Source organism: Ictidomys tridecemlineatus, chromosome 2 (genome assembly GCF_052094955.1).
Source record: "Ictidomys tridecemlineatus isolate mIctTri1 chromosome 2, mIctTri1.hap1, whole genome shotgun sequence".
Classification (NCBI taxonomy): Eukaryota; Metazoa; Chordata; class Mammalia; order Rodentia; family Sciuridae; genus Ictidomys; species Ictidomys tridecemlineatus.
Window position 1 is genome coordinate 150,973,406 of NC_135478.1, and position 13,407 is coordinate 150,986,812.

The window sequence follows — 13,407 nt, forward strand, 5'->3', positions numbered from 1 at the left end:
AACAGTAACGCAGCAGTCAAACAGAACAAGAAGTAACATGAGCAGCTTCAAAAAGCAAGGAAGAAAAGGAGTACAAACAATGCAGGACAGCCTAAATATTCAGGAGGAACTAGAGTCATCAGAAAAATGGTCATATAAAGAACTCAAGGAACACCTTAGACAGATGGAATGGAACCTTAAAGAGGATACGAGACAGCAAATTCAAGCAGCAAAAGAACACATTGAGAATGTATTACACAAACAGATAAAAGAAGAAGTTAAGCACCTTTATCAGGAGATAGAGATTATAAAAAAGAATCAAAACATAATCTTGGAAATGAAGGAAACTATAAACCAAATTAAAAACTCAATTGAGAGTATCACTAACAGAGTGGAGCAAGTAGAAACCAGAACGTCAGATAATGAAGACAAATTATTTCATCTTGAAAAGAGTCTAGCCAACTCAGAAAGGCTGGTAAAAAATCACGAGAAAAACATCCAAGAGTTATGGGATAACATAAAAAAGCCAAACTTACGAGTCATCGGGATAGAAGAAGGTACAGAGATTCAAACCAAGGGAATGAGTAACCTGCTGAATGAAATAATTACAGAAAACTTTCCAGAAATAAAAAAGGAAACAGATATACAAATTGAAGATGCATACAGGACACCGAGCACACAAAATCACAGTAGACCAACGCCAAGACACATTGTTATGAAGATATCCAATATACAGAACAAAGAGAAAATATTAAAAGCTACAAGAGAAAGGAGACAGATTACATTCAGGGGTAAACCAATAAGGTTAACAACGGATTTTTCATCACAGACACTGAAAGCAAGAAGGTCATGGAACAATGTATTTCAAACACTGAAAGACAATGGATGCCAACCAAGAATTCTGTATCCAGCAAAATTAAGCTTCAGGTATGACAACGAAATAAAAATCTTTCATGATAAACAAAAGTTAAAAGAATTTGCAGCCAGAAAACCAGCATTGCAAAGCATTTTGAGCAAAACACTACACGAGGAAGAAATGAAAAACAATAACCAAAACCATCAGAGGGAAGTGCCTCGGTAAAGACAGAGGGCGAGGGGGAAAAATAATCATGGAAAAACAAACTAAATTTAAAAAAAAAAAAAAAAAAAACGATAAATAATCAAACATGGATGGAAGTACAAACCATATATCAATAGTAACTCTGAATGTTAATGGCTTAAACTCTCCAATAAAGCGACATAGGCTGATATCATGGATTAAAAAAACAAATCCAACAATATGCTGCCTCCAGGAGACACATCTGATTGGAAAAGACATACACAGGCTGAAGGTGAAAGGATGGGAAAAAATATACCATGCACACGGTCCTCGTAAGCAAGCAGGGGTGGCCATCCTCATATCAAATAAAATCGACTTCAAGACTAAGTTAATCAAAAGGGATAAAGAAGGACATTATATACTGTTAAAAGGAACCATTCACCAACAAGACATAACAATTATCAATATTTATGCACCAAATAATGGCGCTGCGACATTCATAAAACAAATTCTCCTCAAGTTCAAGAATCAAATAGACCACAACACAATAATTATGGGTGACTTCAACACACCTCTCTCACCATTGGACAGATCCTCCAAACAAAAGTTGAACAAGGAAACTATAGAACTCAATACCACAATCAATAACCTAGACTTAACTGACATATATAGAATATATCAACCATCATCAAATGGATATACATTTTTCTCAGCAGCACATGGATCCTTCTCAAAAATAGACCATATATTATGCCACAGGGCAACCCTCAGTAAATATAAAGCGGTGGAGATAATACCATGCATTTTATCTGATCATAATGGAATGAAACTGGAAATCAATGATAAAAGAAGGAAGGAAAAATCCTACATCGCATGGAAAATGAACAATATGTTACTGAATGATCAATGGGTTACAGAAGACATAAAGGAGGAAATCAAAAAATTCTTAGAGATAAATGAAAATACAGACACAACATATCGGAATCTATGGGACACAATGAAAGCAGTTTTAAGAGGAAAATTCATTGCCTGGTGGTCATTCCTCAAAAAAAGAAAAAACCAACAAATAAATGAGCTCACACTTCATCTCAAAGCCCTAGAAAAGGAAGAGCAAAACAACAGCAAATATAGCAGAAGGCAAGAAATAATTAAAATCAGAGCGGAAATTAATGAAATTGAAACAAAAGAAACTATTGAAAAAATTAACAAAACTAAAAGTTGGTTCTTTGAAAAAATAAATAAGATCGACAGACCTTTAGCCATGCTAACAAAGAGAAGAAGAGAGAGAACTCAAATTACTAACATACGGGATGAAAAAGGCAATATCACAACAGATGCTACAGAAATACAGAAGACAATTAGAAGTTATTTTGAAAACCTATATTCGAATAAAATAGAAGATAGTGAAGACATCGATAAATTTCTTAAGTCATATGATTTGCCCAGACTGAGTCAGGAGGATACACACAATTTGAACAGACCAATATCAATGGATGAAATTGAAGAAGCCATCAAAAGACTACCTACCAAGAAAAGCCCAGGACCGGATGGGTATACAGCAGAGTTTTACAAAACCTTTAAAGAAGAATTAATACCAATACTTTTCAAGTTATTTCAGGAAATAGAAAAAGAGGGAGCTCTTCCAAATTCATTCTATGAGGCCAACATCACCCTGATTCCGAAACCAGACAAAGACTCCTCAAAGAAAGAAAACTACAGACCAATATCTCTAATGAACCTAGATGCAAAAATCCTCAATAAAATTCTGGCGAATCGAATACAAAAACACATCAAAAAAATTGTGCACCATGATCAAGTAGGATTCATCCCTGGTATGCAAGGCTGGTTCAATATACGGAAATCAATAAATGTTATTCACCACATCAATAGACTTAAAGATAAGAACCATATGATCATCTCAATAGACGCAGAGAAAGCATTCGACAAAGTACAGCATCCCTTTATGTTCAAAACACTTGAAAAACTAGGGATAACAGGAACATACCTTGACATTGTAAAAGCTATCTATGCTAAGCCTCAGGCTAGCATCATTCTGAATGGACAAAAGTTGAAGGCATTCCCTCTAAAATCTGGAACAAGACAGGGATGCCCTCTATCACCACTTCTATTCAATATAGTTCTCGAAACACTGGCCAGAGCAATTAGACAGACGAAAGAAATTAAAGGCATAAAAATAGGAAAAGAAGAACTTAAATTATCACTATTTGCAGATGACATGATACTATACTTAGAAGACCCAAAAGGGTCTACAAAGAAACTACTAGAACTAATAAATGAATTCAGCAAAGTGGCAGGATATAAAATCAACACGCATAAATCAAAGGCATTTCTGTATATCAGCGACAAAACCTCTGAAACGGAAATGAGGAAAACTACCCCATTCACAATATCCTCCAAAAAAATAAAATACTTGGGAATCAACCTAACAAAAGAGGTGAAAGATTTATACAATGAAAACTACAGAACCCTAAAAAGAGAAGTAGAAGAAGATCTTAGAAGATGGAAAAATATACCCTGTTCATGGATAGGCAGAACTAACATTATCAAAATGGCGATATTACCAAAAGTTCTCTATAGGTTTAATGCAATGCCAATCAAAATCCCAATGGCATTTCTTGTAGAAATAGATAAAGCAATCATGAAATTCATATGGAAAAATAAAAGACCCAGAATAGCAAAAGCAATTTTAAGCAGGAAGTGTGAATCAGGCGGTATAGCGATACCAGATTTCAAACTATATTACAGAGCAATAGTGACAAAAACAGCATGGTACTGGTACCAAAACAGGCGAGTGGACCAATGGTATAGAATAGAGGACACAGAGACTAATCCACAAAGTTACAACTATCTTATATTTGATAAAGGGGCTAAAAGCATGCAATGGAGGAAGGATAGCATCTTCAACAAATGGTGTTGGGAAAACTGGAAATCCATATGCAACAAAATGAAACTGAATCCCTTCCTCTCGCCATGCACTAAAGTTAACTCTAAATGGATCAAGGAGCTTGATATCAAATCAGAGACTCTGCATCTGATAGAAGAAAAAGTTGGCTCCGATCTACATATTGTGGGGTCGGGCTCCAAATTTCTTAATAGAACACCCATAGCACAAGAGTTAATAACAAGAATCAACAAATGGGACTTACTTAAACTAAAAAGTTTTTTCTCAGCAAGAGAAACAATAAGAGAGGTAAATAGGGAGCCTACATCCTGGGAACAAATTTTTACTCCTCACACTTCAGATAGAGCCCTAATATCCAGAGTATACAAAGAACTCAAAAAATTAGACAATAAGATAACAAATAACCCAATCAACAAATGGGCCAAGGATCTGAACAGACACTTCTCAGAGGAGGACATACAATCAATCAACAAGTACATGAAAAAATGTTCACCATCTCTAGCAGTCAGAGAAATGCAAATCAAAACCACCCTAAGATACCATCTCACTCCAGTAAGATTGGCAGCCACTATGAAGTCAAACAACAACAAATGCTGGCGAGGATGTGGAGAAAAGGGTACTCTTGTACATTGCTGGTGGGACTGCAAATTGGTGCGGCCAATTTGGAAAGCAGTTTGGAGATTCCTGGGAAAGCTGGGAATGGAACCACCATTTGACCCTGCTATTGCCCTTCTCGGACTATTCCCTGAAGACCTTAAAAGAGCATACTACAGGGATACTGCCACATCGATGTTCATAGCAGCACAATTCACAATAGCTAGACTGTGGAACCAACCCAGATGCCCTTCAATAGATGAATGGATAAAAAAAATGTGGCATCTTTACACAATGGAGTACTATGCAGCAATAAAAAATGACAAAATCATAGAATTTGCAGGGAAATGGATGGCACTAGAGCAGATTATGCTTAGTGAAGCTAGTCAATCCCTAAAAAACAAATACCAAATGTCTTCTTTGATATAATGAGAGCAACCATGAACAGAGCAAGGAGGAAGAGCAGGAAGAAAAGACTAACATTTAACAGAGTCATGAGATGGGAGGGAAAGGGAGAGAAAAGGGAAATTGCATGGAAATGAAGGGAGACCCTCATTGCTATACAAAATTACATATAAGAGGTTGTGAGGGGAATGGGAAAATAAACAAGGAGAGTAATGAATTACAGTAGATGGGGAATAGAGAGAAGAAGGGAGGGGAGGGGAGGGGGGATAGTACGGGATAGGAAAGGTAGCAGAATACAACAATTACTAATTGGGCATTATGTAAAACTGTGGATGTATAACCGATGTGATTCTGCATTTGGGGGAAAATTGGGAGTTCATAACCCACTTCAATCTATTGTATGAAAATATGATATGTCAAGAGCTTTGTAATGTTGTGAACAACCAATAAAAAAAATAAAAAATAAAAAAAAAAAATAAATAAATTTAAGCCAGCTCTTCAAAAAAAAAAAAAAAAAAAAAAAAGAATACAAATATTAATAAATGCTGCAGAGGATATTAAGGGAAAAGGACAACTGTTACACTGTTGGTGGATTGCAAATTAGTACAACCACTATGGAAATCAGTTTGGAGGTTCCTCAAAAGACTAGAAATAGAACCATCATATGACCCAGCTATACCACTCCATAGTATGTATCCTGAAGAATTAAACTCAGCAAGACATAGTGGTAAAACCTGTATTCCCAGCTATTCTGGAGGTTGAGGCAGGAGGACCACAGGTTCGAGGTCAGCCTCAGCAACTTAGTAAGACCCTGTCTCAAAATAAAAAAATAAAAAGGGTCAGAAATGCAGCTCAGTGGTAGAACTCCCCTAGGTTCAATTCCTAGTATCACACACATACACCCACATACACACAAATTAAAGTGAGTACATTATAGCAATACCCATGTTTATAGCAGCACAATTCACAGTAGCCAAATCATGGAACTGACCTAGGTGTCTGCCAATGGATGAATGGATAAAGAAAACTGGTATATATAAAAAAGTTTTATTGAGCTATAGAAAAGAATTAAGATTATAACATTTGCATGAAAATGGATGGAACTTGAAAGCTTTATGTTAAATGTATATTTTCTCTTATATGTGTAAGCTACAGAGAAAAAAGGGAAAAAAACAAAAAAGGTGTGGAGAATCTTGAAAACAGGAAACCATTAGAATAGAAGAAGGTGAGTAAAGGGAGGTAGGAGGCAAAGGAAAGGGATGTTACTGGGGGAAAAACTGACTAAATACTTAACAAATCCTACTATTTTGTACAATTATAATACACCAATTAAAAAATCTGAGAAAACAGGGAAAAAAGAATCTTTGTCTTTGGACAGTATATAAATTCAAATGGAAATAATCTACTGCCAAGTTTCTGTTCTCGTGACTAAAAGGCTTAGGGGTCACTCCAGTTAAACTGGGATAACTGGGCTGCATGAAATAACCACACAAGAGACACAAATACCTTTTTCTTTGGGGTTGCTGTGACGGCTCCTCTGACCTTAAGGTCAGGAAGAAAGAGCGAGAGCACTGACCCCTTTTATTGAGAAGAAGCTATTCAAATGAGGCAAGGGGTCAGGTTTCAGGGGGCTGAGTCTATCTTCATGATGTCCACTGTCAGCAGGTTGACTGACACCTGGATAGGCCACACCCAAGGGGACAGTAAGAGAAGGGAACACACACAAGGCACTTCCATGGAAGATTCTATCCTAAACAGGACAAGGAATTATATTACAAAGGAACAGGTGAGCATAGCTTCACCCATGGGGCTGTAGCAAGACACACTCATGCACAAGACACCAACCCTCGAACCCAAGAAGGGTGGGGAAAGCTCTGCCACATTTCTGTGACTGAGCACCTCAGCACCCAGCCGGGAATGTGACCCAGTCACATGTAAGGTTGGTCTCCCACAATCTACTTTCTACAAAAACTTGAATTACCTACAGCTGAATGCTGTAAAGGTACACAACTCCTTTAGAACTTTTTATGTATAAATTTGATTTTTAGACTTCTCTCTGAAGTCAAATTCTTTTTAATTATAGTCACCCATCACAATTAGTACCAAGTTTTCAACCAGATTCTCCCTGAATAATTATATCCACAAAGAAAGAACGCTAAAATTGAATTCTCAGTTCTAACTAGCAATGAGAATGACAAGGTAGGTGATAACATAAGTGTTTTTTACCATACTTTGCCATAAATATATATGCCAAATATTCTTTTGTAAATGTTAAAACATTTAATTTTTATCATTACAAATGTATTATATTTTCCATTAAATCTGTGAGAGAGATATACACAAGTACTTTTAAAACATATTTAAGAGATGTTACCTTTTAAATAAATTTGGTTACTGGTTCAATATTAGAGTCTGTAAACAAGTCAGAATGGCGTCTGGCATTTTGCCAGAGGGAGTGGTTTGTGAAGTGGTGCCAGTGAGCCATTAAGTGTGGAGATTCCTTTTTGGTTGACTACTATATCTAGTTTATGTTAATTAAGATAAGCTGTGTGGAATACATATATATACTGCTCCTGTCCTACAATAAAGGGCTCCCACTCCTGCTGTATCAATGTACACAAGTTGCTCATCACCCCCCAGTTATTTTGCCCAGCCAGCCGGGCTGCGGCAGTTCAGAACACAGAACTTTCAATAATTTAAAAAAGGATTAATATGCTGGGTGCAGTGGTACATGCCTATAATCCTAATGGCTTGAGAAACTACATCAGGTAGGTCCAAATTCAAAGCCAGCCTCAGCAAGTTCGAAAGACCCTAAGCAACTTAGTAAGATCCTGTCTCAAGATGAAACAGGGGGTTGGGGTTGTGGCTCAGAGGTAGAGCACTTGCCTAGAATGTGTGAGGCACTGGGTTCAATCCTCAGCACCACATAAAAATAAGTAAATAAAATAAAGGTATTGTGTCCATCTACAACTAAAAAAGTTAAAAAATAAAAAGGGTTATTGGTATATGTACACAATGGAATATTACACAGCATCAAAGAGAATAAAATTATGGCACTTGCCGGTAAATGGATAGAGTTGGGGAATATCGTGATAAGCGCGATAAGCCAATCCCCCCAAAACAAAGGCCAAATGCTCTCTAATAAGAGCATGGTGATCCATAACGGGGAGGAGGGAAGTATGGGGAAAATGGAGGAACTATGATTGGGCAAAGGGGAGGGAAGGTAGAGAGGGTGCATGGGGACAGGAAAGATGGTGGAATGAGATGGACAGAATTACCCTAGGTACATGTATGACTGCACATATGGTGTGATGCTACATTATGTACAACCATAGAAATTGTGCTGCAATTGAGTACAATGAATCAAAATGAATTCTGCTATCATACATACCTAATTAAAATAAATAATTAAAGAAAAAAATTTATCAAGTCATACTGATTGCCACAGAAATTAGCCAAAGGGGGAAAAAAAGGATTGCTTGAGCTAATAACTTTACTGAATTTATCTTTCAAGGTGTGGTTTCTAAATGTGAATAAATCCTTCATTATAAAAAAATTTTAAAAGGGGTGGGGATGTGGCTTGGTTGTTAAGCACGCCTGAGTTCAATCCCCAATACTAAAAAAAATTAATATCTAATGTCACTTTTTAATTATCTCATTTCATTTTTCAAAATGGTAAGTTTTATTCAGAAACAAGATAGCTCATATGCTTTATACTTTATTCTTTTTTTTGTGAACGAAAAATTTATTTGCTCATTTCTTGCATTTGAAGTACTCTTCGATGACTCTACCTAATCTTGAATATGTATACTAGAAATTGGCTTAAATCTTTACACTGTTAAAATCCAATTTCCAATCTTTAGCTCTCATTCTGATTCTATATATGCTTTTTAAAGTATTCAAGGCATATATAAAAAATTCAGTCTTGGGTTGATCTTCAGCAATTTGTAAGCATCATTCGGAATATCAATTTCAACCATGTTATATAGCATTATGTGAATGTGCTGATTTAAAACTGTGCTCAAGGCATTTCAGTTCCCAGAATACTTTCTGCAATACTCTGTGGGGAGTATTTACTTGTTTTTGTTTTTATAGAATCCCTACCATTCACCCATTTATTTAAATTCTAGATAAAATAAATACTTGCCTAACACCTAACATGCAGGGAGATTAGGCATAAAAAATATTTGTCAAATATAGAGACAAATATAATATTTGTATCTACCAAGACAGTCTTACCTCTACCAAACTCACTATCCTGTGAGAGAGAAAAATTACATTTTTACATGCCTTACATATTGCACAACTAAAACAGCTGCAGGGGAACAAATGTATGCATTAGCAAAATCTACATATATGACTCCTGATCTGGGAATTAACGAGTAACTGTGGACTTCTTATGCAAAGACATTCAAGAATAACTATTTTTTTCCAGATAACAGTCTGCTAATTAGCTTATCTCTATTTTTTTTAATACTGAACTAAACATCCAAATACAAATGTTTATACATAGCTGCTTAAAAAGAATCTATGGAGCATACAGAACAGTCTCAACTGAAGTTTATTCCTTCAGTTCCAAACTTTTAAAAAATGCCTTCTAGCCCTTGAGGTGTAGTTCAGTGACTGAGCAAGTGCCTAAACAACAAAAGATCCTGGGTCCTAGACCACAAAGAAAACAAAACCAAAAAAGCCTTCTTTCTTGATTCCTGTTTGTTTCAACCAACATACATCTGTGTATCATCTTACCATGAAAATAGCAATGGATTTGGATGAATTCTAGCCACCATGGCTCTGCACTAAGTAGCTTTATGATTTTGAATAAGTTATTAAGTTGTTCTAGACCATAACTTCCTTATTTGGGAAATATGATAACGGTAGATCAATTTTAAGTCTGTGACTTATTATAGGGTTCTAGGCATGTGGGAAATTCAAAACAAACCTTTACCTTGGTCAAAGCTATTATTAAAGAAAAATTTAATAAAAAATTAAATTTTAAACCCAAAATACTAGGTATAATTTTATAATATCTACATTTTATGTAAGTCTGAGCTGTATACACAGAAATGTTTCTCAGATGTAACCACAGTGCAGCAAATTTAACATTCAACACACCAGCAAGATTATCAAAACACACAAAAAGATGCAAATACAAGGTTTCTAAGTTGTAAGTACTGTTCCATATAATGCGGATTAAATCATTTTTCATATAAGCCACTTGAGTTGCTAAACAAAACTATTACAAACCTATTACTTTGAAATGTAATATCCCTCACCAGCACTACCACTCACAAAAAAGAACATATCATTATTGTATAGTAGACTTAAAAGGAGGTATTCCTATAAGTCTATCCCTGAAATTATCAAATGTCTTCCACAATTAGTTAACTTACCCACAACCCAATGGAAATAAATACAAACTAGAATCCAGATTAGCAAAACCCACAACTTGATGGAAATACAAACTAGAATCCAGATTAGCAAAAACATCACTGTCAATGACTATATCATAGTATAAACCTCTACTAAAATGATAAAATCTGATTAAGTATAACCCCACTAATTTCAATTTGTGATATTTATGGTCAAGGATAGGTTAAAGACCACTTTTACTTAATATATTCACAAAAATGATAATCAAGTAATTGCATTATTTTCTTCAGCATGTTGAAAAAACAATCCTTTTAAACTTTTACATCATAGACAACTATTCATATTTGTTTTATTTATATATATGTGTATACACACACACATCACTTATCTACACATCAAGAATATCTACCTAGCAAACATAAGCATGATTATATAATTGCTTTGGAATTATTTTATGCCTTGTGTGTATATGTGTCCTTGTGTGTGCATGCAGTGAGCACACACTAGCACATTCAGTACTGGTGATAAAACCCAGGGCTTTATGGCTATGCATGACAAATACTCTATCACTAAGCTATATCCCCAATCCTGAATTGTTTTAATAATTCATATTTTCTACTAATTTATATGGGTTTGTAATATTAAACAAAGTTAATGAGACTTAACTATACTAACATCTTTTTCAAGCACACAGTTTTGTTTTTAATAACAAAAAATGTTTAAAATCTATAACTTGCCTGATCAAACTGGGTAACTTCTTGGCCAGAAGGAATCTGTAGTCCCCAAAGTCTATACTTTTTGGCAACACTGGAAAATTGCAGCTCCAAAGGAATTTCTACTATGTCAGATCGGTTTAGAATTTCAGTGTTTCCATAGTCAACATATCTCACCAGACACTAAAAAAAAAAAAAAAAAAAAAAAAGGAGGGGGGACAAATATCAACACTCAATCTAAATTAAATATCTCCAGAGAAACCATAATTTGCTATTTTCTGTTGATTACCTGTATATTAGGATGGAATTTTACCTCAACCTAACAAATGCATTCAGGATCAGAACTCTAGTAATATAATCAAATGAAATCACAGTGTTTCTATATTTGGTACTAGTTAAGTTCCAACAGTCCCATTTTTCATTTATCTTTTTTTTATTAACTAGTATGTCACACAAACATGAATCTATTAAGCTTATGGCCCTCTCTTATTTTCTTTATTAATGTTAAAATCAATCAACAATCAATCAATCAATCTTAAGTTGGAAACAAATCTAAAAAGAAAAGTTATCAAACTTCCTTTGATAAAATTATACTTACTCCAACTAGACCATGAAACAGATCAAACTCACCCTTACTTCCATATCTAAAAAAGTCAAATGTCACCTTGCCCCTTGATTCAAAAAGTTAGAGCAGCCAATCCAAAAATAAATGCAAAATATAATTCCAAATGTTAAATGATACGGAAAATATCTATTAGAAAGGACAGTTTCATTAAGATAAACCATTACCTATGACAATAATAAACAATGAGTTTTTTTAAAAAACAAGATAATCAGAGTTTTAAAGTTGTTTATTCTTAACACTTTATTACACCAAGAAAACTATTTATAAAACATACATTATAAAACATATTTTAAGTCCAGAAAGCAAATGTGGAAGAAACACTAAGGGAAGACCTGTGAAATGTTTTTATACTGCCTACAATGTGCAATTGCCACTAAACAACTATTCAGAATCTCTTCTCCCCAAATCCTCCTAAAAATCTTCCACAACTGGCTGGGGCTGGGGCTCACTGGCAGAGCACTTGCCTAGCACATGTGAGGCACTGGGTTTAATCCTCAGTACTACATAAAAAATAAATAAAGTAAATAAAGGCATTCTGTCCATCTACAACTACAAAAAAAATTTTAAGAAAATCTTCCACAAGCTTTCAAGGTTAGAGAGAGAAAATTAATCACATTAAACCTAGGAATAAGAATATGGCAAACCAACCTTCATTATTAAAGATATTCACAACTAAGTAAAAAACACACCTAACTTCAGGATCAAATGTTCTTTTCCTATTCATCAATCTTAATAAAGTGAACTTTTAATGTTATTCATTAGCAAGGAGCAAACATAACTATTAAAAACTGAGGTGCCAAGGACCAACCAGTCACCAAAAATAATCCACAAGCTGTATCAACTATTCTTTGGTAGTCTAATTATAAAAAAAAAACCTTAAATTCAGAAGAACATTTCTGCATCTTATCTGTTTTCAAGTAACTAATTTATTTTTGTGTTCACTAGGAAAAAAACATGTTTTAATCAATTTATAAATTCACTAAACCAGACCAAGAATATGCAATGATGGGCTAAATAAGCATCAAATTTTGGAAGCACATTAAGAATTCCTTAGGGCAAAAAATCAAACACATATTTCTTGCCTTTTCATCACTGATGATTTTCAGTACTTTGCATCTGTACCAACACTTATCTTCAGAAAATAATCCACCATAAATCTAAAAACAAAGCAAAATTATTTGGTATCTTAATGAAGAAAAGCACACTAAGTAGATTAGCATTTATTAAGTGCTTACTATGTGTCAATAGCGTTTTACATACAATAATTTATTAAGTGCCCAGAACGCCATAAGGCAGATACTTTGTTTTCACCACTATGTACCCAATGTCATAAGTTAGTATTGAGCAGAACCCCTCCAAGTCCATTATGCTATTCTGCACCTCAAAAGAAACAAACAAGAAAAGTTTCAGGAGGCTGAGGCAGGGAGATCAATCACAAGTTTAAAACCAGCTGAGCAACTTACTGAGACCCTGTCTCAAAATAAAAAGAAAGCTGAGGATGTAGAGTGCTAGCCTAGCATGCATGAGGCCCTGGGTTCAATCCCCAGTACTGCAAAAAAAAAAAAAAAAAAAAAAAAAAAACTTGAAACAAAAGAAGGCACAAGTATCAAAGACTTAAAACTATTTTAATGTCTGAAGACATAAACAGGTATAATTATTCTTAGACCTAAATATGCTGAATATTCTACATAAGTCTAATTCTCAACCATGGTGGGATCCATTATTTCCTATTAACCAAGAAAAAAAATATTTTTATACT

General features: G+C 34.7%; 1 protein-coding gene across 1 annotated transcript in view; it reads right to left on the reverse strand.

Annotated features, from left to right (window-relative positions):
• The window catches only part of Stk31 (serine/threonine kinase 31), an 81,994-nt gene that overhangs the window by 59,393 nt on the left and 9,194 nt on the right, over positions 1-13,407 (reverse strand). The window contains exons 5-6 of the mRNA XM_005319117.3: positions 12,731-12,805; positions 11,048-11,206 (exon numbers count right to left, since the gene is read on the reverse strand). Coding sequence (XP_005319174.2) covers positions 11,048-11,206; positions 12,731-12,805 — 234 coding nt within the window. The remainder of the gene's footprint in view (positions 1-11,047; positions 11,207-12,730; positions 12,806-13,407) is intronic.